The sequence below is a fragment of the Ahaetulla prasina genome, chromosome 4, assembly GCF_028640845.1.
Source record: "Ahaetulla prasina isolate Xishuangbanna chromosome 4, ASM2864084v1, whole genome shotgun sequence".
In the NCBI taxonomy this organism is placed as follows: domain Eukaryota; kingdom Metazoa; phylum Chordata; class Lepidosauria; order Squamata; family Colubridae; genus Ahaetulla; species Ahaetulla prasina.
In genome coordinates, this window is record NC_080542.1 from 463,650 (window position 1) to 487,444 (window position 23,795).

The 23,795-nt window shown below is 58.4% G+C and overlaps 1 protein-coding gene across 3 annotated transcripts; it reads left to right on the forward strand.

Moving 5' to 3' along the window:
• The first annotated feature begins 495 nt into the window (after positions 1 to 495).
• CAMTA2 (calmodulin binding transcription activator 2) lies at positions 496 to 23,687 on the forward strand. Of its 3 annotated transcripts, none has more exons than XM_058181302.1 (22): positions 497 to 866; positions 1,403 to 1,488; positions 1,731 to 1,834; positions 4,529 to 4,596; positions 5,334 to 5,469; positions 6,092 to 6,163; positions 7,227 to 7,380; positions 8,654 to 8,794; positions 9,212 to 10,350; positions 10,465 to 10,591; positions 10,705 to 10,839; positions 13,775 to 13,899; positions 15,632 to 15,810; positions 17,113 to 17,191; positions 17,333 to 17,633; positions 17,713 to 18,068; positions 18,468 to 18,655; positions 18,751 to 18,991; positions 19,163 to 19,234; positions 19,938 to 20,131; positions 22,381 to 22,455; positions 22,784 to 23,687. In XM_058181302.1, the coding sequence occupies exons 2-22, from the start codon at positions 1,461 to 1,463 to the stop codon at positions 22,848 to 22,850; spliced, it is 3,981 nt and encodes a 1,326-aa protein (XP_058037285.1). In that variant the 5' UTR covers positions 497 to 866; positions 1,403 to 1,460; the 3' UTR covers positions 22,851 to 23,687. The 3 variants fall into 3 exon arrangements, with proteins under 3 accessions (XP_058037287.1, XP_058037285.1, XP_058037286.1); XM_058181303.1 differs by lacking the exon at positions 497 to 866 and adding an exon at positions 1,081 to 1,232; XM_058181304.1 differs by lacking the exon at positions 8,654 to 8,794 and having other exon boundaries at positions 496 to 866.
• Positions 23,688 to 23,795: the final 108 nt, after the last annotated feature.

Genomic DNA, 23,795 nt, shown 5'->3' on the forward strand with positions numbered 1-23,795 from the left:
AGCAGAGAGAGCTGGGATTGCGTGAGCATCTCGTTTTAACCACCACAACGACATATAATTCTGTGCTCAATTGCGGTTGTAAATCAAGGACTACCTGTAGTTTCCAATTCCCTTGCAGGGTGGGAATTAAGGGGATCCCTAAGTCCTAAGCTAAGATGGGAGCAGATCAATCATTCCCCTTCTATCAGGAGTGTCTAACCTTGGCCGCTTTAAGACTTGTGGACTTCAACTCCCAGAATTCCCCAGCCAGCAATTTTGAGAGTTGATCCACAGTGGCCAAGGTTAGACATGCCTGCTTTATATCCTGCCAAAAGGTGCACACGCTTGTCTTCCCCACTCCCAAACCCATTTTCCTGATCCCTTCCTCAGACTGGCCCCTGCAGTATCATTTGGGCGTCCTGCTCAAGGCTGGCCTTTGGGTTTTCTGTTTTGTTTTTAACTCTGGCCCTTTAAGATGGGTGGCCACCGCCTCTGCTGCCTGGGGAATTCTGGGAGTTGAAGTCCACAAGTGGCCAGGAAAGCCTCTTCCTGGGATCCTTCCGTGGGCTCCTTGCACCGGGGCTGACCAGAGGGCGGAAATGCCGCCTCCAGCGCCCCCTCTTCCCCTCCCCTAAAGGGCCTAATGTCCCCTGAGCGAAAGGGGAGGTGCGGGGGGGCAGGCCAAGGAGCAGAAAATGCCCCCCCTCGGCGTGCACCTGGGGGCCTTCTCCCCCTCCCCGCCCCGAAGGTCCTGGGCTGAGCCGGGCATCTGCTGGGAGGCTGCGAGCTCCCCGTTCTCCCGCCGCCCACGCGGGAAGCTGCGCTCTGGGCGGCATCGGGGCAGGATCGCGGCGGCCCGCAGGCGAAGGATCCGGGACCCCCGCCCGGTGAGACCCCGGGAAGCAGGACGGGATCGCCGCCGCAGGTGGCCGCGCTGCATCCCGGCTGGGATTCGGTCCGGGGGCGCCTTTTTCCTTCAGCCCCGGCAGGCTGGGGCGGCGAGGCGGCCGGGGGCTCCGCGATTTCCGCCACCTCCGTCCGCGCGGGGCCCCTCCCGGGCAGCCAGGCTGCTCCGCCGCCGCCGCCGCCGGCCGGGCGCGCTGAGCTCAGGGGCCGAGCTGTCACCGGCGGGGCGGAGCGGAGCCGCGGCGGAGGCGGAGGCGGCGGAGGCAGGAAGGGGCCGAGCAGCAGCCGGCGCTGGGCTCAGGGAATGGCGGCCGGTGGCAGAGCCGGAGCTGCGGGCGTCTCGGCAGGTGCCACCCGGGCGAGTCTGGCACCGGGCGGGGCCGGGGTTGCGGGTCGGGGGCAGTGGCGGCTGCGGGGCAGGCCGGCGGGCGGGCGGGGCGGGGCGGGGGGAGGGGGGCTGCCGGTGCTCGAGAAGGGGCCGCTTCCCCTCCGCCGCTGACGCCCTGCCGCCCCCCAGGCTGGATCGCGTGGAGGCTGCCCGGCAGAGCCCTCTGAGCGCCCCGCCCGCCCCAAAGATGAATAAGGCGGCCACGGAGGTCTCCGGTGAGTCGGGGTCTCGGCCCGCGGGAAGCCTGGAAGCGGACGCTGGGCGGGGGGGGCGCTCTTTTCCCACGGGGAGGGGCCGGGACCAAGCCGCCCGGAGGGGAAGGGCAGGGGGCGGCCCGACCCCCGAACGATCTTTGCGCAGACGGGCGTATGCACACGCACACACACACACCGTTGGCGCTGCGCTGAGTCTTGCGGGGAGGGTGACCCCTCCGCCTCTGTCCCCCCCCCTCCCGCAGAGAATAGCCACCACCTGAAGGTCTTCCTGCCCAAGAAGCTGGTGGAGTGCGTGCCCAAGTGCCCGGCCTTGCCCAAGGAGCGCCTGCGCTGGAACACCAACGAGGTAGGGGCGCAAGCTGCTGCTTCGGAGTCCCGAATCCATCCTGGGGTCTGGATCCTGTGGGGTGGGCTGGGAAAAGCTGCCCCATCCCACAGGCAGGCTCAGGTATGAAAGGGCCCCTTTGGATGGGGGCTCTGCCTCCTCTGGGGCACCCACCCCACGCGGACCCCGCGTAGCCCCTAATAATTCGGGCTCCTGTTTCCTGAGGGGGGCCCCGTCTCCTACAGTTTTTCTCTTCCGAGTCTCTGAGGTCGAATTGCGCTTCGTTAGCACCGACTGTGGCCAGGAAAGAGCCCCCTCCCCTCTTTTAATCCAACCGCCCAAATAGCCTGTAAAAAAAAAAGCTTTCCTTCGCCTATTAACCCAGCGCAAGGGGTGTGGTAAGTGTGGGGGGGGTGGATGGAATGCGATCCCCACTACAATCTTTGCAGACTGGAAGGTTTTGTGTGTTTGTGCACAAAACAGGGAAGTGGTTCCTGCAAGGTGCTATTTTTGATCTGGAACAAACAAAGTACATTTTCATGCCTTTTTTTGAAGAGCAGCATCCTAGAAACCCCGGCTGAAAAAGGAGCCCAGGGCAGCCTCCCTGAGGTGGGGGAGGAAGTTCCTTCTGGGGGGGGGGAAACCCAAATGGGCCTCCTCCCCCCACATGTTATCCAGCCCTCCTGCTCTTCTTCCTCCTTTCGAGACTCTCCACTTGCCTGAAATTCCCATTCAGAAGGTCCAGGTGCCTCTCCCTTAGTGGCCTGGTTTTGCCCGGCCTTCTCCGCCATTTTTTTCTTTCTTTCTGCAACTTTGCTGGCATCTCCTGCCTCCCCCTCTAACGTCCCAGAGGCTCCCTCACATGCAGGTTTGGCCTCTTTGGTTTGGGGGAATGGTCCAGCCTTAATATTATTAGTGCTGCATTGGCATTTCCCACAAGGGAGGTGGGTGCTGGCCAGAGGGGAGGGTGGTTCTGCTCTAAGAAGCCACCCCCCCCAGCATACCTTCTTGCACGTGATGGACCAAGGGGGCTGCAGCTGCCTGACCCCTCGGTCCCTGATCAGGGCAGGGAGAAGGCCGCAGGGTTTTCCACAGAACGGCGGGTTAGAGGGTTACAGACCAGCTTCCCTTCCTCCAGGCAGTGAGGGGACCCTAGAGATGAGAAGGGTTGCTGGGTGCCAAGTCAGGGCAATCTTGGGGGTGGGAGGGGTTGGGGGGACTTGCAGAAATGGTCGGGATCCAGCAGATTCTGGTCCAGAGACCAGAGGCTGGGAGGCTGCTGGAGTCTGGAAGGGGACTTCTGGCTTTGGGCTCGCAAAACTGACAGTTGCAGAGAACCTCTGGCCAGAGGTTGCCCAAAGGGGGAGGGTGGGGCCAGCTGTGGGTGCTGGAGGTGGGCCAGCATTTCTTTGAAGGCTCTGCACTGGGATGGGCTGCCAGGTGGAAGGAACCTCCTGTATTGTACAGGCAGTCCTTGAATTGCAACCATTTGTTTTCCGGCTGTCACAAGTCTATTCAGAAAAAAAGTGACTTCGGACCATTTCCCACACTTACGACCATTGTACCAGGGTCACGTGATAAAAATTCAGACGCTTGGCAACTGGTTCAAAGTTATGATGGTCACAGAGTCCCAGGGTCACGTGACCCCCTCTTGCCACCTTCTAAGTCAGTGGGGGAAGCCAGATTCACTTATCAATGGTGGTAAAGAAGGTTGCGTAGTGCGCCTAACTCATTTCCTAACTGTCTGCTTGGGCTCGGTTGTGGTCGTACGTTCAGGACTGCCTGTTTGCCCAGGGGGCATTTTTGGGGAGCCCTGCAGATCGAGAGCCCTTTTCCTCCTGCACCCCAGCTCTGCCTTTAGACCAGGGGTCTCCAACCTTGGCAACTTTGAGCCTGGCGGACTTCAACTCCCAGAATTCAAAGCAAAGCCGGCTGTGGCATTCTGGGAATTTGAAGTCCGCCAGGCTTAAAGTTGCCAAGTTTGGAGACTCCTGCTTTAGATCCTGGGATGCTGGGGAGGGAGGGAGAGGTGGCCTGAGGGACATCCACAGCGGCTCTGACCTTAGGCAAGGCTCCCTTAAATGCCAACCAGGTGGAGACCAAATAGGGAGGAAGGGGTGTCCTTGTTTTTTAGGGTCCTTCAGTTGCCCTTCAACCTTCAGAAAGGTCATCAGTGTGAGGACTGGCCATAAGTCGCCTTTTTCCATGCCATTGGCACTTTGAATGGTCTCTAAATGGTCGGTGGAGGGCTCCCCATTTCTCTCCAGCTTCTCTTGGCCAGGCCCATGTTGGACCAAGCCCTTGTTTGCTCTGACTGCTTGGAGGCTTGTCCAGGGAACAGGGCGCCCAGGGGGATCGTTCTGTGGAAGGGAGCTCTGTGCCCGCTACTGCTTCCCGGCCTGCCCAAGAGACTTAGGCTCTCCTGGCCCCTCGGTCCTTGCAGCGGCTTTCTTGGGGCACAAGAATGGAATTGTCAGAAATGCAAAACGGGGAGTAGCCCATGCCAGGGCTTCCCAAGGCCCAATGGGGAGGGCCCCAGCCACTTCTGGCTTTTAGGGAAACGATCTCTTCAAATCTCCGGTGACTTTTTGGAGCCCTTTTAGGTTCTCTCCACCCTGAGTTTGACCTGCTCCTCTCCTGGCTGCCCGGCCTCTGGCCATTTCCCAGGAGGGGGGGCTGGCTCTGAGGAGAGCACTGTGGGTCTCTCTCTTGCAGGAGATTGCTTCTTACCTGATCACCTTTGAGAAACATGAGGAATGGCTCTCGGGCTCCCCCAAGACCAGGTAAGGGGCTGCTCTCTGCTGCCTCAGGGCCAGGGCTTAGGGGAAGGGGGTTGGCCAGAGGCCTGGCACACCCACCATCCCTGGTGGAGCAGATGCAGCTGGTGCTTCAGGGGCCTGAAATCTCTTCTTGGGGAGTGGATCTGGGGCAACCAGCGCGTCCTCCTCACTTCTAAGTGGCTTGCAGCCACTTTCGGCTGCAGACATGGACATTTAAAGAATGAAAGGAAAGAAAAGGACACCCCCCCCTCAAATGCCAGCATACAGGTGCAGCAAAGCTGCTTTGCAGGGAGGCTGCCAAAATGGGTGAGAGTCCTTATCCCCTCCACCCCAGCTGGCCGCTTCCTGCAAGGTGGGCTACAAGATTTTTATTGGGGCTTTATTATAATCTTACATTCCTTCAGCCTTTAATTTAATTAGTTTTTAAATGTTTTTTAACTTTTCTGATTTGTGCTTTTTACCCTGGCTGAGTCCTTCCGGAGAAGGGCAGTATATAAATTAAATAAATAAATAAATAAGATGCCAGACCCTCCTTGGCTGCCCCGTCCAGCCTTGGCAGAGCAGAGAAGCCCCTGCTGCCCAGACGGAGACCCCGGAGACCCTTGCTGGGGAAGGGGTGGGCGATGGCTGCACCCAGAGGGGCTTTTGGCCCTCAAGGGGCTCCCTGCAGACCCGGGGAGGCTCGACAGCCATGGGGCTCTCCCGGGCCCCCTGCTCACCAGGGCTTCCTCTCCCGGCAGACCCCAGAATGGCTCCCTCATCCTCTACAACCGCAAGAAGGTGAAATACCGGAAGGATGGCTACTGCTGGAAGAAGCGGAAGGACGGCAAGACTACGCGCGAGGACCACATGAAGCTGAAGGTCAAAGGGGTGGAGGTAAGACCCCTCCCCTCCAGCCCCGCCTCCGGGAAAGGGCGGCGAGGTGCTGCAGACGCCCCAGGCGCTCTCTGGGCAAGAGAGCCACAGAAGGGGGCCCCAGGGGGATGCTGGGGGGTTTTCGGGGTCCCAGTTTCAAGGAGGCTGCAGAGCTTGAGAAGTTGCAGAGAACCTGGGGGGGGGGAGGGGAGGATCGGGCCCTGGGGGGAGGGGTTTACAGATGGTCCTTGCTTATGACTACAGTTGAGTTCAAAATTTCTCATAGCTAAGGCAAAACTTTTGTTAAGTGAGTTTTGCCCCATTTTGAGACCTTTCTTCCCATCGTTGTTAAGGGAATCACATGGTTGTTAAGTGAATTTGGCTTCCCCGTTGACTTTGCTCATCGGAAGGTCATGTGGCCCCGGTACACTGTGGCCGTCATAAATACGAGTCAGTTGGTCAGGTTACCATGGGGATGATGCAATGGTCGTAGGTGTGAAAAAACAGCCAGAAGCCACTGTTCTCAGTGCTGTTGTAACTTCGAATGGTCACTAAACGAGCAGTTCTAAGTCGAGGACTATCTGTACTGGGGTCTACTTAAGGGAGGAAACCTCCCCACCAATTTTTTGCTGCCTTTTTCCAGTGTCTTTACGGCTGCTACGTCCATTCGTCCATCGTTCCGACATTCCACCGGCGCTGCTATTGGCTACTCCAGGTAAGTCTCCCTGCAGCTGCTGAGCCAAGCAGGGGCTTTCCCTGAGGAAGGGGGGGCGGGGGGGTGTCTCCAGAAGGAGGATAGCAACAGGTGAGCTGCCGTCCTCTCCTTGGTTCCCTGCATTTCGGAATGGCTGGCTTAATTTCAGCTAAAGAATGTTATAATCTATGGAAAAATTGAGATCAACGCCCTCTTTTGAATTATGCCTTGACAACGTTAAGGGATGCAAATTTCAACTTCCAAAATTCCCCAGGCCAGGATTTGGGCTGAGGAATTCTGGCAGTTGAAGTCCACAAGTCTTAAAATTGCCATGTTTGGAGGGCCCTGCTTTAACAGAACAAATGATGACTTTAGGAAAATATTTATTCACTGTTGCTTACTAAGAATACCAATGACTGCAGGAGAAAAATGTCCAAAATACATACATTCATTGTTCAAGAAATATGAGGGTCTGGTGTCCTGCTTCTCGGAGGGTGGGCCTGCCTGGCCTTCCCTGGAGAGGCTCCTCATTTCTCATGGCTCTTGATATGTGTTGAATTGCCGTGAGGAGGGGGATCCTTTGCATTGGAGGGGTCTATTCCCGAGGAGGAAGAGGCAACTCAGCCCAGATATGAACTGTGAGAGACAGAGGGTGAAAACAGCTGCTCCTTAATAGTACCCAGAGTACATCTAGTGCAGAGAGTCTTGAATCTTCAATCTGGCCAGATTCTGTCTACAGGTTGGAAGCAATGAAGAACTTGACTTGGAAGAATCATCAAGGTTATTCTTGGTTTGGGGCCTGACATGATGTCTTTTTAGGACTCCTCAGTTACTCTTCAGAAGTCCTCTTTTGGGCTGGGGAGTCACCAAGGTTTAGCTTACCCCCCAGTTTCAGTTTGAGAGCCGGAATGTGGCTTGGCTCCGTCTAACTACTGGTAAGAAGCAGGAAGGAAACCAGGATTCAAGGCTTAGGAAAAGTCTTCTCTCTTTTAACAAGGCCTAGACTGCCTCCTTTGCTCTCCCACAAGGAGCCCCCTCTGCTCGCTTTTCCTCCCACCCGGTCTCCTCTTGCTCTCCCCTGCAGAACCCGGATATCGTCCTGGTCCATTACCTGAACGTGCCGGCCATCGAGGACTGCGGGAAGATCTGCAGCCCCATCCTGTGTTCCATCAACAGTGACCGCAAGGAGTGGCTGAAGTGGTCGAAGGAAGAGCTGGTCGGACAGCTAAAACCCATGTGTAAGCAGTGCCGGGATGGGAGGGGTACAGCAGCAATAGCAATAGCCCTTAGACTTATATACCGCTTTACAGACCCTCTCTAAGCAGTTTACAGAGTCAGCCTGTTGCCCCCAACAATCTGGGTCCTCATTTTACCCGTCTCGGAAGGATGGAAGGCTGAGTCATCCTTCAGCCTGGTGAGATTTGATCTGCCAAACTACCGGCAGGCGGTGATCTGCAGAAGTAGCCTGCAGGACTGCATTCTAACCACTGCGCCACCACAGCAGGTGGAGGAAGATGGGTTTTAGGGTTCTTCGTGGAGGGAGGGAACCTACCGGTAGTCCTTGACTTATGACTAGTCGCTAAGTAACTCTTCAAAGTTCTGGTTTACCTACCTGGGAGTGATTTATGACCCGGATTTGAAATTCCAACGATCAGACCCTCCCCCAGGTCACATGACCACGCAGGGGCTTAGCAGCCAGGCCACATTTATTGCCGTTTGTGGTGTCCCACAGTCATGTGATTACATTTTATAACAGGTTTCACCAATCCCATAGCACAGCATTCCCCAGCCTTTCAGAGTTGGTGGCCTGGCGTGGGGGGGGGAAGGAGAGATGGTTTTGTGTGAGGAAGGGGCAGCACTCGGGCACGCCCCTTGGGTGAGTTGGGCTGCGCATACGTGCACCAACCCACCCCTCATGTGGCCCGGTTGTACATAGGCCACGGCTGGTAGTGGGCTGCAGCCCACGGATTGGGGACCCCTGCTGTAGCAAACAGGGTTTGCTTAAGAACTGTTAAAAGAAGGTCACAAAATTGGGTCCACCCACTTTATAGCCATCACGAGTTACAAGCTCCATTACGGTTGTAACTCAAAGACTACCTGTCCTCTCTTCCTGGAGCGGGGAACTCCGAATGGCCAGCCGCCCCACCAAGGGCCGGTGGTCGTGCTGAACTTCTGGCCGCCAGCAGGTGCTGCTCAGAAGCGCCAGACCAGCAGCCTCCTCCTCCTCCATTCCCAGGAGGCTCCGGCTGACCAGCAGCTGGACGCCAAGCCCTGGCCGGGCAGGCCGGGTGGGTTGACCGGCTGGGAGCTGCTGTCTTCTGGGGGAGGAATTTGGCCACAGCATGGTCAAGAGGGCTACTTTTGGGAAGAAGCTTTCTTTTGCCCATCCAGTGGCCGAATGCCCGTGGCAGGGGCAGCACCCCCTCCTTCTCCCCGGGAGGGCCGGGCCGGGAGGGTGGATGAAAAGGCCGGGATCCTGGGCTGGACATGCTGCGCTCTTCCCTCCCGCAGTTCATGGGATCAAGTGGACGTGCAGCAACGGGAGCAGCACCAGCGACTTCTCTGTGGAGCAGCTGGTGCAGCAGATCCTGGAAAGCCACCAGGCCAAGCCGCCCCCCCGGACCCACGCCTGCCTCTGCAGCAGCAGCCTCGGTCAGCGCCTCCGCCCCCCCTTCCCTTCCGAATGGTCTCCAGCTGACCACAGTCGCTTTCAGAGGGAGCAGAGGGGGCTTGGTGGGATCAAGGAAGAACCTCTCCAGGAGGGCTGGATTGATACCCAGAGGCTCAGGGTTAGAGAGGCAGGGCCACCTGGGCCAGCTTAGTTTGGCTCTGTGTTTGTGTGAGAGAGAGAGAGAGAGAGGGAGGAAGGGAGGTAGTGTTGCCATGGTAGGAAGTCAGGGCCACCGGAACCAGGGGGAAACACTATCTGGATTGGAAGTTGCCCAGTTATGGGGCACAAGGAGGGGCACTGCCTGCCCCCTCCCAGCCCTGCAAATAAACCAGGATCCTCATCTCAGGTTGGAAATGGTGGCTGTAACCTCCCCTCCCTCTCCTCTCCTCTCCTCGCAGGGAGTCCCGGCCACGTCCCACACAAATGCAACAGCATTAAGCACCGGATCATCTCCCCCAAGGTGGATGTCCGTCCTTGCCCCTTCCCGGCCCTGACAGAAGTACAGAACATCTCGGGCAGCCCCGAGGCCAGAGCTGAGGTTGACCTGGCCAAGGGGCCTCTCCTGGACAGCAAAGGCCCCAAGCCGGCCAAGCCCGGCTCCCCCACCATGGCCGATGCCATCCCTGATTCCACACAGCCATCCCCTGCTCTGGCCCGGCCCGGCGGCTTCCCGAAACAGGAGCGGCCCCCGGGCACCCTGTCTGTCAGCCTGCCCGGCAGCACCATCTTCGTCATGGCTGGCCCGAGCGGGGCTGAGAAGCCGCTGGCCCTGACCCCCAGCCAGCACCTGGTCTCCGGAGAGGGGGGAGTGGCCCCCACAGCATCTCTCGGCCTGGCTGTCTTGCCCGGCCTGGTCCTCTCGCAGAGCCTGGAGTCCGCCATGGAGACCAATGAGGGGGCCTCGGACGCCTTTGACCCAGACCGCTTCCTGAACAGCCCCAAGCAAGGACAGACATACGGGGGCGGCCCGGGCCTTCAAGCCGAGCCAGAACCCACTGAGAACGCCCCGGCCTCAGGCTACTCGCTCTACATCTCCACCAATCGCTTCTTCATCCAAGATGATGGGGCCGGGCAGGGGCCCACACCTCTCTCGGCCAGCCCCACAGTGGTGGCAGCAGAAGCCAAGAGCAGCACAGAAGCACCCATGGAGACGGCGGGTGAAGGGGACTCCCGGGCTGAGGTGCTGCCGGTTGAAGCGGGCGGAGAGGCAGGGGGGGTGCCGGAGATCTCCCCCAAGGAGCTGCAGGAGGAGCTGTACTCAGTCATCCAGAGAGTGGCTGCAGCGGCCGCGGGAGGCCCCTTCGGCCTGTCCTTTGACAGCCATTTCCCAGACCTCATTAGCGAGCTGATGACGGAGGGCACAGTGGCAAACGGTGCAGGCAGCCCGAACGGACCCAGTCCCGGGTCGGGGAGCCCAGAGCCTGTTCTGCCGGAGACCCTGGCCGAGCCTTGCTACGCGGCGGAGGCCGTCTTGGGCTGCTCCGCTCAGCCCTTGGTCTCCATCACCGACTTCTCACCCGAGTGGTCCTACCCGGAGGTGGGTGCTCAGCTGTGGGGGCCAGAGGGGCCCCAGAGGCCTGGCTGGAGGGGCAGAGTGGCGGGGGGATGTCGGACCCTCTTTGACCCCGGCCTTTTCCTCCTGGGGGGGCAGGGGGGCGTCAAGGTACTGATCACCGGCCCCTGGATGGACGATTCAGAGTCCTACAGCTGCCTCTTCGACCAGATCTCGGTCCCTGCTGCACTCATCCAGTCTGGGGTGCTGCGCTGCTACTGCCCAGGTAGGGGAGCCGAGTGGGGGGGGGAGGGGGAGGGAAGGCCTACTGCAGCCCCTCTAGGATAAAAGGGCCCCTCTGCCCCCACCCCAACCATGCTCTCCCACTTCCTCCCGCAGCCCACGAGGCGGGCCTGGTGCCGCTGCAAGTCGCTCATGACTCCTGCCTGCTCTCCCCCTCGGTTCTGTTCGAGTACCGGGCACGGAACTTCCTGGCGCTGCCCAGCACCCAGCTGGACTGGCTCTCCTTGGATGGTGAGTGGGGGACGCACCCCCCCAGCTGTGGGCAGGAGACCCGGCGGGCTTTTCCCTGCAGGGCTCCCACACCCCATACAGGTGGTCGCCCTCCACTTACAACTGTTCCTTTTAATGACCGTTCAAAGTCACAGTGACAGTGAAAAAAGGTTACTTCTGACCGTTTCTCACTCTTACGACCGTTGCAGTGTCTGCGGTCACGTGATCCAAAGTCAGACTTCTTTGGTCAAACGGCCCGTAGTTATGACCGTGGCCGTATCCTCGGATTATGTGACCTCCCTTTCCAACCGTCGGGACAGACAAAGCCAGACTCAAGTGGCTTCAGCGATTCCCTTAATTGTGGCAAGAAAAGTTGTGAAATGGGGCAAAACTCATTTAGCAACTGTCTCGCGTAGCAACAGAAGTTTGGGGCTTAATTGCAGCCGTACATTGAGGACTGCCTGTAGAGTCATAGAATCTCAGGGCCCAAAGGGACCTCGGGGGTCTCTGTGTTGCCCCTCGGAGCCCACAACTGCCCACTGCCCCATGGCCAGGCTGAGGTCTGGGGCTCCGGAGGGTTGTTTGTGTCGGAAAAAGCAGTGCTGGGCCTGGCCTGGGTATCACCTTACGCGGATATTCCTGGCATGTGCAACGGAAAGGCTGGGAGGGGCCAGGAGTTTCCATGACGGGCTGTGCCTCTGGGGAAGGCAAGGCCAGGCCGCCCCCTCCTCCTCCTCCTCCAACCCTCCCAGCCCCAGCGCCCCTCATCCTGCTCAGCAGATGCCCAGCAGTGGGACGCTCCCCCTCGTGTGGTGCATCGGAGTAGGCACCCCACTTCAGTCCCAGGGGGTGCAGCTGAAACCCCCCACCCACCCTGGCTGAATCCCCTCTCTCTCCACCCCCCCGCCCTCCACTCAGCCTCTGCTGGCCCAACCAGGTGGGCTGGTGCGGCTGCCGTCCTGCCTGAGGGCGAGAAAGGCCTGGGAATCTCTAGGTGACAAATCGTGGCAGGGAGAAATCTTCTGCGCTCCTCCCCCATTCCAGGGGTTCAGTTGCCCAGGCGACCTCAAAGCAGCTGCCCCAGTAGGTTGGCCAGGTAGTTCTCAGCCCACCTCGCAGGGAGAGTGGGGGCTGCCTGCTTCTGATCCAAAGGAGGGGTGGGGAGGAAGCAGCTCACCCAGGAAAGACCTCACCTGGGCAGAATCCGGTCAGAGTCTCTGCCGAGCAGCACTCGAAGCTGTCCTTGCCAATCGGGCCGAGGCTTTGAGGGGTGCCTGAAGACCGTCCCCTCCCCTGCCTGTGCCCGAGGGCATCTGTCCAGGCACGCACGCCCCCCCCTCCCCTCCCCGTGTGACCTGGAAAAAATCCCTTTCTGAGAACAAGCCTGTCTTTGACAGGCACGACCTGCCCGATTACCCTGGCAGAGCCGGGCTATGCACGGGGCGCCTGGCCACCTCTTCCTCTCCCTCCCTGGCAGCTGGGGAAAGGGGGCAATGGGGAGCAGGGTCCCCCCTTAGGTGGGGAGGAGAGGGGCCCCTTCCTTCCAGAGGAGGCAGTGCGGGGGGGGGGGCTCCTCTCAGCCACCAGCTGCAGGCGAAGGTCCCTCCGGCTGGCCAGTATCTGTGAGAGCTCATTAAAGGATTGCCGCCCGCCCTCCCCCCCCACCCCCGGCCGGTGGCTATTTTCGGGAGGGCTGGAGCTGGTCAGGCTGCCGTCTCTGGCTGGCGGAAGAAGAGCCGGCTCCCCTCCCACCGGCGCGTCAGGGGTGGGGGCAGCAGCCCCCTTCGCCCTGTCTTCGCATACCAGGAAGGCTAGCGGTGCCCTGATCTCTGCCCCCCCCCAGCTGGGGGGGCGGGCCTAACCTGGGATTTCTTTGCGGTCCCTGGCAGCTGCCTTTGAGTCCCGCCGGAGTTGAGGAGCACAGCGCTGGGCTTGGGGGTCAGGCAAAGGGGCAGCCCCACGTCCTCTGGCAATGCGCAGAGCAGGTACCGGCCCTTGGGCAGGTGGGGGAGGGGCTGGAGCAAGGAATGAGGGGGCTGCCACTGGAGGGAAGGACCTGCCCCCTGGGGGCTTTGGTAGGGGGTCCCCAGAAGCGCCCCCCTGCTGTGGGGGGGACGCCTCCCAGCTGTGGGTCCTTGGGCTCTGATGTGGGCCGGCAGAAGCAGCCCTCCCACCCCCCCAGGGGCAGCAGCGGGGTCTCCTGGACGCCTCTTCCTGTTCTGGGGGCAATGAATGAGCCAGGTGGGGGTTGTGTGGGAAGGGGCAGGGGGCGCCTCCAGCACATCTCCTGGCAAGCGGTATTCCAGACACTTTGGGGGTGCTCTGTGATTAACCTGCATTTTATCTGCCATGCCTAGTTGACTTTCCTTCTTGGTGCCTGTCATTGTTGCGTGTGGAAGGGGCGTCTTTCCATTCTGCCATTCGGGGAAGGGACCCCAGCTTTGCTCTGGGAAGAGATGGGGGGGCTGGGGGTCCCTGGCCTCTGGTGGGGCTGAGGTCGCCCTCACTTCGTTTGGGATTTCTTGCCACGGACTTTGCTTGTTTTTTTAATTTATTTATCTGAATTTTTAAAATTTATTTATCTTCCCCCATCACAGAGAATACGCGAGCCCCCTTCCAGCCCCCCCTCCCATGGGCTGGGTCCACTCGTTTCCTGGAGCAGCAGCAGGCCAGGGGTGCTCTGGGGCCCCCCTGGATGAACCCAGTTTTCTGCTCCCCTTTCCGAGACCGAGCGGACTGGTCCAGCCCCCCACTCACCCACTGGGGGCAATGAAGATGCCCCCCCTCAGCTGGGAAAGGGAGGACAGCCCAGTCCGTTAATCACCCCAAGTCAGGATTATCTTAACAGGATGCCCAGCAGCCTCTTGACCGCCTCTCCCCCTCCCCCGTTCACCTGGGCTGGCCAGGGCAGGGCTGGGCTGCTCCTCACCAGCCTCCTTCTCCCCCCCCCCCCCAGATAACCAGTTCAAGATGTCCATCCTTGAGCGCCTGGAGCAGATGGAGAAGCGCGTAGCTGAGATGGCCGCCTCTGCCTCCCATGGCCCCCAGGCCGAGCCCCAAGGGGAGAAGCCCCCTGGCCAGGTGAGACGTGGGGCAGGGGTGAGGCGGGAGGCTGAGCTGCTGGCAACCGGAGCAGGGCATCTGCTGGTGCCCAGGTGCCATGGTCAGTTTTCTCCTTGACTTGAGGGCTTCCAGTTGGGCGTTCAGGGGCGCACGAGCACACGTCCTGCCAGTCTTTGGTGAAGGGGGGCACCTGGAGGTGCAGGGTCTCCTCTTGGGCAGAAGCCTCGGGAGGGCTCTGGCTTGCCTCCATGCAGTGGGGCCTATGCCTGCCCTCCGCGGATGCTCTTCTCCTAGGGTCCCACGGGGCCCCTGGGGGTCCCCTCTCCGGGCTCTCCTTCCGTGAGGCTATTCTCCATACAAATAGAGCTGCTCCCTCCCGTTTCACCCTTTGGAACCCTTCTTCATTCCCCACGTCTCCCCTCTGGAGGCTGTGGGGAAGGAGCTCGGGCCCCTGCACAGGCCTCATCGGGCCCCTCCAAGCCGTTATTCTGGAAGGACAGAGGGCGCAGGCTTTGCTCAAGAAGACTGCATGGAAGAGAGGCCTTGAGCTGTGGTGGTGCCCCTCCCATATGGGGTGGTGGTGAGAGTGAAGGCAGGGCCCCCGGGCGTTGGAGGGGCTGGAGGGGGGCCCTCTCTGAGCCAGGAGGTCCGGGGTGTGTGTGTGGCACTGCTGCTTATGGGGTGGGGTGGATCTCGGGGGTGGTTGCTGATGTGACCCTCCCACCCAGCCCTTCTCGTGTCCTGCTGGGCTGCAGGTGCAGAAATGACAGGAATTTTCAACCCCCCTCCCCTCCCCCTCCAGGAGCCCCTCTGGGAAGCTCCCAAACCAGCCAACGTGCAGACAGTCTCTGGGATGGAGGTGCCCCCCCCCCGTCCCCTTTGTCCCAGCCCCACATGCAGCAGCAACCGCATGTATATTTAGTGTGCGTCTCGTCCCCCCCCCGGCCTGGATCTCGGGTTTCGCTGAGATTGGCACCTGTGTGGTCAGCCAGCCCAGCTATTCTGGAGCTGCCCGGGTGGGGAGATAAGGCCAGGCGGCCTCTGGGTGGGATTAGGGAGGCAGGAAGGCATCTGCCCCCCCCCACCCCCCAGCCGTCCAATAGCCCCGAATTCTTTCCGTTGAGATCAGCCTCTTGGCCGGAGGGCAGGGGCACCACGTGGAGCCTTCTGGGCAAGGGGCATAGCCTGCCTCAGCCTGGCATAGAGCGCAGCCACCTTCTGCGGTCAGAGGAGAGCAGGCACTACAGATGCCATCATCCCCAGTCGGAAGGGTCCCGGTAGAGCTGACAGAGAAGCCGAGGGAGGGGGCCGGAAGGGGCATGGCCTTGGCCCAGGAGCTGAAGGGCACCTCAGGGACAAGGTACCGTTGCCCACCAAGACCCTCCGCTGCAGCCACTGCCCCTCTGGGCTGGCACGAGCTGGGAGTTACAGAGGAGGGTGCCTTTGAGGAATGTGGCAGCCCACTCCTCACTTTTGCCCCAACTGGAGGGCTTGAGCCATCTGCAGGGAACGTCAGCCCACCGCTGGCTCCTTGGCACACACACACCCCGTCCATCTCACCAGCTGGGGGGTGGTGGTATTGCCACGTGTGGGGCAGGGGAGCTAAGGGGTCTCAGGAGGCTGTGCTGCTTTGGGTGGGAAATGTGTCCCTGGCGCCTTGGGGGAGGAGCCTGGAAGGGGCTGCAGAGGCTGCCTGTTACCCGAGGCTCTTCACCCCCCGCCTCCCCCTCCCTCTGCCCCCCCAAACTAGGCCGCCTCCGACTCCTTTGAGGAGCGCATCGTGGCCGTCTGTGAGAAAATGATGCTGTCGCAGTCGTGGCTTCGCTCGGAGACCCTCGTGCACCACGTCAGCTTCCGAGGAATGACTCTCTTGCACCTGGCGGCCGCCCAAGGCTACACCCACCTCATCGAGACCCTGATCAAGTGGCGGTGAGTCCCCCTGCCTGGCCAGCCCCTCAGCTTTGGGATCTCTTGCCCAGAAAGCTGCTTTCCATCCAGTTCTGTCCAGGACCCCCGAGTAGAGGAGTCAGGATAGAAAGGAGGGATGGGGTGGAAGAGAGATGGCTTAAGGAAGACCGATTCTTAGAGGGTAAAGTTAATAAATAGATTATCTCTTACCTGTGGACACATACAGCTTAGTCCTTGGCTTACAACCAATTGCTTAGCGGCCATTCTAAGTACTGACGGTCAACACCCCCTCCCCCAAGATCACATGACCAAACACTCGTTTGTGGCATCCGTGGACCCCTGACCCTGTTTTACAACAGTTTTACGGAAAACTCGTGTTTATTTTTGGTTTTAGGCGAAACTCGTAATGAATCCCTGGTTTGCTTAACAACCGTCACAAAAATGGTCATAAAATTGAGCTGACATAGTCTTTTTTTTTTGCATTTATATCCCGCCCTTCTCCGAAGACTCAGGGCGGCTTACACTATGTTAGCAATAGTCTTCATCCTATTTGTATATTTATATACAAAGTCAACTTATTGCCCCCAACAATCTGGGTCCTCGTTTTACCTACCTTATAAAGGATGGAAGGCTGAGTCAACCTTGGGCCCGGTGGGACTTGAACCTGCAGTAATTGCAAGCAGCTGTGTTAATAACAGACTGTCTTACCAGTCTGAGCCACAGAGGCAACTTATAACTGTGATGGGCAGGTTCCATTACGGTCATAAGTCGAAGTCTGCCTGTATCCCATTCTTCTCCTTTCTGAAATGTAGAAATAGGAGCTCAGGAGGAGTCGCTTGTTCTCTGGAGGGAGAAAAGTCGCCCTTTTTAAAAAAGAAATATGGCAGTGAGCCTGGATCGTTGGTTTCAGAGTCCTGCATTTGATTCCGCAGAAGGAACCCTGCAGATCATCTAGACTGACCCCTTGCCAGTCCATTTGGCTCTGCCCTGCAGCCCTGCTAGGAAGGTCCACGAGTCCTCAATGGAGATACTGCCATTTTGGGGGGCTTCCCCTGGACGGATCTTCCGTCCCAGCAGGGCTGAGCGGACCCCTCCCCTCTGGGCCTTCTGGGTCTCGGTATTCAGGCCCTCCACCCAGCATGGCAGCTCTGAGCCTTTTCCTACCTAACAAGATACTGTACGGGCTCAGATAAAATCTGCCACTTGCCTGGGTCCAGCCTGCCAAATCAAGGTGTGTGTGAAAACCAAAGCCCCCCCGTCCCTCCCCCCCAGTGCTGAGGCTGTGCTCAGGGCTGGCCTGATGGCTACTCTCGGTTCCCCCAGGAGCCTCAACGCCCAGAATCTGGACTTGGAGCAAGAGGTCGATCCCCTCAACGTGGATCATTTTTCCTGCACCCCTTTGGTGAGAGCCTCTCGGGGGGCAGGAGTAGCGAAGGTGGAGGGGGGGGCGACCCTGTCTGGCAAGAGAGGAAGCCAGATCTAGCCGAGGCCCTTGCGGCTGCTTTGCCTCGGCCATGGGTTTCATTCCTGTTCTCCTCCCCAGATGTGGGCCTGTGCTCTCGGCCACTTGGAGGCAGCCCGGCTGCTCTACCGGTGGAACAGCCAAGCTCTGGCCATCCCTGACTCTTTGGGCCGCCTGCCACTCACCGTGGCTCGTTCGCGGGGCCACGTCAAGCTGGCCACGTGCCTGGAGGAACTGCAGCACCAGGAAGAGGCCGTCTCTGAACCTCTGGAGCCCTTGGCGGATGCATCTGGGTCGGCCGGCAAGGCCTGCATTGTTGGCCTTCAGCACCCCACGGAGGGGCTGCAAATCCCCTCCCCGCTCTCGGCCAGCCCAGACACAGGTAGGGGGCTTCCTTCCCTCAGGGATCGGCCTGCAGCAATGCTTAGCGCCAACTGAACCCCGACTCCCTCTCTCCCCAGGGCTCAGCACCGCCAGCGGCGTCTCCTCCCCCTCGGAGCGCTCGGAAGGCTCGCTCTCTGTCACCTCAGCCTATTCCAGCGGGTCAGCCCTGCGGGAGTCGCCGGCCTACAGCCCCGAAGCCGAGGGAGCCATGGATGTGTGCCAGGGCCTGCCACCCAGCAGCCTGGAGGGCTGGTACTTGCAGGAAGCCGCCAGCCCACCCAGCCTTCCACCTGCCTCCTTCTTCCTGAGCTATGGCGAGGGGGGCTCCGTGGGACCCCCGGGAGGCCCCGAAGCCCAGCTGGAGCCAGAGTTGCTGGCCTACGGGGAAAATGCTGAGAATGAGGAACAGCTGCCGGAGACGGACGTCCTGCAGGTCCGGCACCCGGGAGGGCGGAAGTGGCCGGCCATCCATTCCCTGGGTGGTCTGGGGGCAACACCGCTGCCTCCACCTAGAAACCCACCTGCCTCCTGCAGTGGCCACGTGGGAAAACCCCAGCAGAGCCCCATGGGTGAGGGGTGGGCTCTGGTTGAGCCTCAGCAGTGCAGGGAGCTTCTCCGCTTCTCCTTCTGGAAAGGCTCGGTTGCCAACGAGAACCAACCGCCAACCTGTCCTGCCATGCGGGGCCCCCATTCCCTGCAGTCCAGCAGCACCCCCACCCCAGAGGGCTGTGCCCCTTTAATGGGAGCGGCTGCCTCAGCCTGCCCTATTGGGGCCACCGACATGGAGAGCCCCGGTCCTCATCTCCCCTCCCCCTCCCCCGTGGCCCTGCAGGTGGACGTGATCACGCTGGCCAAGCAGATCATTGAGGCCACGCCGGAGCGCATCAAGCAGGAGGATTTTGGCTGTGTCGAGGCGCCTCTCCGCGAGCGGTCCAGCAACGTGGGCCTGAATGAGACCATGTCCTGGCTGGCCAGCTACCTGGAGAACGTGGATCAGCTGCCCAGTCTCCCACAACGACGGTAGCTCTGCCGGACCCCGGGGGTGGGGTGGGTGGGCAGGAGAGGCTGGTGAGGTTTTGGGAAAAGGGGCTCACATCCCCCCTTCTGCCTTCCAGAGGCTTGGCCCCCTCGCCCCCCGGGCGCTCCTGCCTCAGCCCCCTGCAGTCTCCCCTGGCGGACCTGTCCTTCGAGCGCCTCCCTCCGCCCCCCACCGCCGCCAGCTGGGCTGAGTTCCTCAACGCCTCGGGGAACGGAAAGATGGAGAGCGACTTTGCCCTGCTGACCCTCTCCGACCACGAGCAGCGGGAGCTGTATGAAGCCGCCCGCATCATCCAGACAGCCTTCCGCAAGTACAAGGTGAGCCTCCTGGCCGGGGCAAAACAACAAAACTCACTTAACGACGGTCTCTCTTGCAACGGAAACGTTGGGCTCGATTGTGGTCACAAGTATTGGGGAGGGTGGGGAGAGGGGAGAATAAGGGCTGACACCCACATCCCCTCTCCTGCTGTGCTGGTGTCCCCCCCTCAGGGCCGTCGGCTGAAGGAGCAGCAGGAGTTGGCAGCGGCTGTTATCCAGCGGTGCTACCGGAAGTACAAGCAGGTAGGGCTCCATTGGGGGGCAGGCCAATCTCTGGCCCCTCCATGCCTCCTGGGAGGATCCCACACACTCTTGCAAGCGCCCCCCCCCCAACTAACCTGCTGTCTCTCTCTGTCTTGCAAGCTGACCTGGATTGCCCTGAAGGTAACGCAGGGTTCTTGCTCAGAGGTCCCGGGGCCCCTCCTGGCAGGAGGAAGAGGGGAGGCCTGTGGGGCTGGAGAAGCCTCTGGAAGAGGAGGAGTTGGGGAGAGAGGAAAGGACAGGCTGGGAAAGGGAGAATCCGTCTTTGCTGCGGATGGCTTTGGAGAGCCCTTGAAGGGGCATCTCGGCTCCAGCTGAGGGAGGGGGCGGCTGGATAGGGGACCTAATTGGGAGGACTCAATGTTTTGGCTTTGGGGTGCTTTCCTTGAAAGGGTGAGGATCCTCTCCCTGTCCTACCCTTACCCACCCACCCACCCCAAAAAAGCCCCAGGGCTTCTGCATCAGGACGTTTTCCACAAGGAATTCCAGTTGGTTGACTCTGGGGAGGCCAAAACTCCCTTGGGGCCTGGGGGCAGTGGGATGTTATCCCCCCCCCCCACAGATTAAGGGAGGTGCCTTTGATGGGAAGGCTGTGGGTGCTCTGGGATTGACAGGTGGGCGCCAGCGCCCGGCACCCCCCATGCTCAGCACCCAGCCCCTCCTCTCCCCCTCCCTCCTGGCACAGTACGCGCTCTACAAGAAGATGACGCAAGCGGCCATCCTGATCCAGAGCAAGTTCCGCAGCTACTATGAGCAGAAGAAGTTCCGGCAGAGCCGCCGTGCCGCGGTGCTGATCCAGCAATACTACCGCAGCTACAAGGAGTACGAGAGGCTGAAGCAGGGCCACCGCACTTCGGCCGCCATGCAGCAGAAGATCAAGTGGGTGCCGGGACAGAGCGAGGAGGGGGGCTGGTTGCAAGGGGTGGGAAGGTAGGAGCAGACCCTACCTGGGGCACTCGCCCTGAGACCCTCCCCCTGAAGCCCAAACCCCCTCCTGGCAAAGTCCATAGCCATGCCATCTTTCCTGTCTCTGGTCCTCACCAGGGCCGGCCAAAGCTTTTCAGTCTCCCCCCCCCCCGAGACCCAGCAGGACCATTTCAGTCCTGTGATGTGAACCCCACCCACAAGGACTGCTGGCCCCCTCTGCAGCTGCCCCGATGCTGCCCTGGGACAAGACCCCTCCTTCAGCAACAGCCCCAGAGCGAGCAGCCTGGGTGGGGCAGCTCCTGATAAGTGGTGTTGGTTTTTTTGGGGGAATTTTTAAAAAAATTTTTTTATTTTCTTATACACATATTATAGATTTTCTTATTCATAGATAATCATACATATTCTCTCTAGAGAAAGCACAAAAATAAAACATTTTAATTACATTTGGAGTTGCTCTTCTACCCTTTCTTTCCCTCCGTTTTACAACAAACCTTCTTTTCTCTCCCTCCTTCTTCTCCTTTCCTACCTTCTTCCTCCTCCTCTCCTTTCATACCTACTTCCCTTTCCTCTCCCCCACTCCTCTTCTTTTTCTCACCTTCTCTCCTACTCTCATCCCCTAGCTTATCTTCCTCTCCTTCTCCTTCCCTCCTTCCCTCTCTCTCCTTCACCTCCTCTATCTTACCTTCTATTCCTCTCTTCTTTCTTTCTCCTTTGTTGTATGATATTTCCCTTGTTTGGTATCCGAGCGACTCCAATCTTCTGATAACATATACTTTCTTTTCACGGTTTCTTTTCTATTTTACCCAATCCATCATTTCATAATTGTACATTTATGTCTATGATCTTCTCTTCTTCATCCCCCCTCCCCTTTTTCCATTTACTCTGGCGATATCTGGGTTTCTATTTCTTCATAACCATTTTTATCATTTATTTTCCATTTATTAACATTGTTTATCTATCTATTGTCTTTTATTTCTGTCTCCTTTCTAACCATACATAAAATCTTTCCTGTGTCTTGTAATACACCGATTCCTCTTTATCTTTTATTCTTAATTTATTAATTTCCGCACAGTCTAAGATCTTTTTTATTACTTCACCTTCTGATGGGATTCTCTCTAACTTCCAATTTTGCGCAAATACAAGTTTTGCTGCTGTTATTACATAAATAATTAAATACATTTCTTCTTTGCTGTATCTTTCTGGCAAAATACCCAATAAGAAAATTTCTGGCTTTAATTCTATAGATTCGTTTAGCATTTCCTTTAACCCTGTCTGTATTCTAAACCAATATTTTTTTTGCTTCTATACATGTCCACCACATAATATGACCCCGGCAAATTCGAGCATTTCCAACATTTAGCTGATTTATCTTTAAACATTTTTCCTAGCCTTTCTGGTGGAATGTGCCATCTATAAAACATTTTATATAAATTTTCCTTATATGCCGTTGCCATCATCAATTTATAATTCCTTTCACATAGTTGTTGCCATTTCTCTAATTCTATTGCATAACCAAAATTGTCTCTTTTACTTCTTCATTTTCTAATCTAACTTGCAATAAGTAATTATACAATTTTTAAATCATTTTTTCATCCTTTCCAGTCAGTATCTGATCCAACTCTGATTCCCCCAGATTAAAACCATATTGTTTCAAGTCTTTATCATAACTTGATTGCATTTGCTATCTTGTGTACCAATCAGTCTCAGTCCCTTGTTTTTCTAAGTGTTGCTTCTGTTTTAACTCTCCCTTCTCAGTTAAAATGTCTTTATAACATAAAATATTGTTCATGTTAATCATATTTGGATGTGTCAACGCTTCTATTGCCAGCCTCCTATGGGCCCTTGAACCTCTGGGCAGCAGCTGGACGGTGGCAGCCCCCCCCCCCCATTTGAAGCTTGGATCCCCTCCTCCACCCTGATGCCCAAAGTGCCTTGGGGGGCTATAAGGGGCTTCCTCTGGAGGAAAGTGGGGGCCTGGCAGCCCACACCAGAACTGAGTCAAGCCGCTACATATTAATTTGGGAGAATTGGCTACCGGTAGTCCTCAACTTATGACTGCAACTGAGCCCAAATTTTTGGTGGTGAGAAAGTTATTAAGTGAATCACTGCAGTTATTAACATGGTTGTTAAGTGAATCCATTCTCTGCCACGAGAGGCCTGGTCCACTCCGGCCGCTTGATCCCCGTCTCCTCTCCCAACAGGGGAACCTTCCTGACCAAGAAGCAGGATCAGGCTGCTCGGAAGATCATGCGGTTCTTACGACGTTGTCGGCACAGGTACAGCAGAAAGGGGGGGAGACGGGGGGAGGGCAGGGATTGGGGGCACTATAAGGAGCCACAAGATGAGTTTGGGGGGGGGGGGGATTAGAAGATCCAAAGGAGACTCGGCGTGAGAAGTCCAGCCAGCTGCCTGTGGAGCAGAATATTTGGGGGGGGGTGTTGGGGGACAGGTTCCCCTTGCTCTCTTTCACCCTCCCAGTATCTGCAGACCATGTGCAACCCCTCTGCCCGGGGGGGGGGGGCAGCCAGCTGCAGATATGGGAGTGCTTTGTTCTGCTCCCCCCTCCCTTCAGAAATTGCCTTCTCTCGGTCCCCCCCCAAACAGGATGAAGGAACTGAAGCAAAGGCAGGAGATGGAGACGCCCCCACAGAAGCGCGGAATGGCCACTTAGCCCGAAGAGGAGCCCAAGAGGAGAATCCTGACCCCAGCCAAGCCCCCGAAGGACTGGGAGGCTGGGGGTTGGACATGGGTCTCCCTGCAGGAAGGAAGGAAGGACTGTGCAATAGAACCACCTGGGTCAGAGCTTGGGCCCTTCCCGCCTAGGGTGGGTGCGAAAGCTCTCCTGGCCAGGGGCCCAGACCCCGACCCCCGGCTGCGTCACAAGAGCCCCCGTGAGCCTGCCTCTCATCTGTGCCAAGGCGTCTCTGCCACGTGTGGGCCTTTCCGGGGGACATAGGGGACGGTCGGTCGGTCGGAGGGGGATGCCGCACCCTGGCATCTGTAAGGGGGGAGGGAGGGATTCTCAGGGGGCCCCACTGCCTTCACGCCAGCTTTCTGGAGGACCTGCAGCAGCCCCCAATCGCAAGGGGTCAGGTGGAAGACAGCCTCCTGCCATGCACTTTTGAGACCCCTTCTTGTTTCCTTCTCCCCTCCCTCCTTCCCATAAACTGGGCCAGGCTGGGATTTGAAAAGGGTCCCTCCCTCTCCAGCCGCCCTGCTGCCCCCTCCCCCATGCCTCTGTACATACTTGTATGATATGGGCAAAAGAAGGCCAGGTTGGCATCTATTTAACCCAAAGGCATCTTACCCTTTGGGGTGGCGGCAGGAGGCTGGGGAGGAAGAGGCATGGGTTGTAATTTTGGAGCTCCTCCGCTTCTCCCCCCCTCCCCCGCAATCTGTGTATTTCAGCCCAGCCTCTGGGTGTCACCCCCTCCATCCGTCACACGGCTACCCGTTTTGCATGACTTTGGTTGGTTTGTACAAATTTACATTAAACTGCAAGAAAATTGCCAGTGTAAACTCCTTGCAAGAGTATTGAGTGGCCATCAGCCTGGGGGGTGCTGGAGCCTCTTGGCGGGGAAACAGGCTGCAGACCCCCACCCCCACCCCATGCCCT

What these genes read in the sequence shown, in the direction of transcription:
- CAMTA2 (XM_058181302.1), top strand. Translation starts at nt 1,461, where the DNA reads ATGAATAAGGCGGCCACGGAGGTCTCCG. An exon ending in GGGAGAAGCCCCCTGGCCAG is followed by an intron (nt 13,900 to 15,631) that starts GTGAGACGTGGG and finishes CCCCCAAACTAG; the next exon opens with GCCGCCTCCGACTCCTTTGA. An exon ending in GCTACCGGAAGTACAAGCAG is followed by an intron (nt 19,235 to 19,937) that starts GTAGGGCTCCAT and finishes CTCCTGGCACAG; the next exon opens with TACGCGCTCTACAAGAAGAT.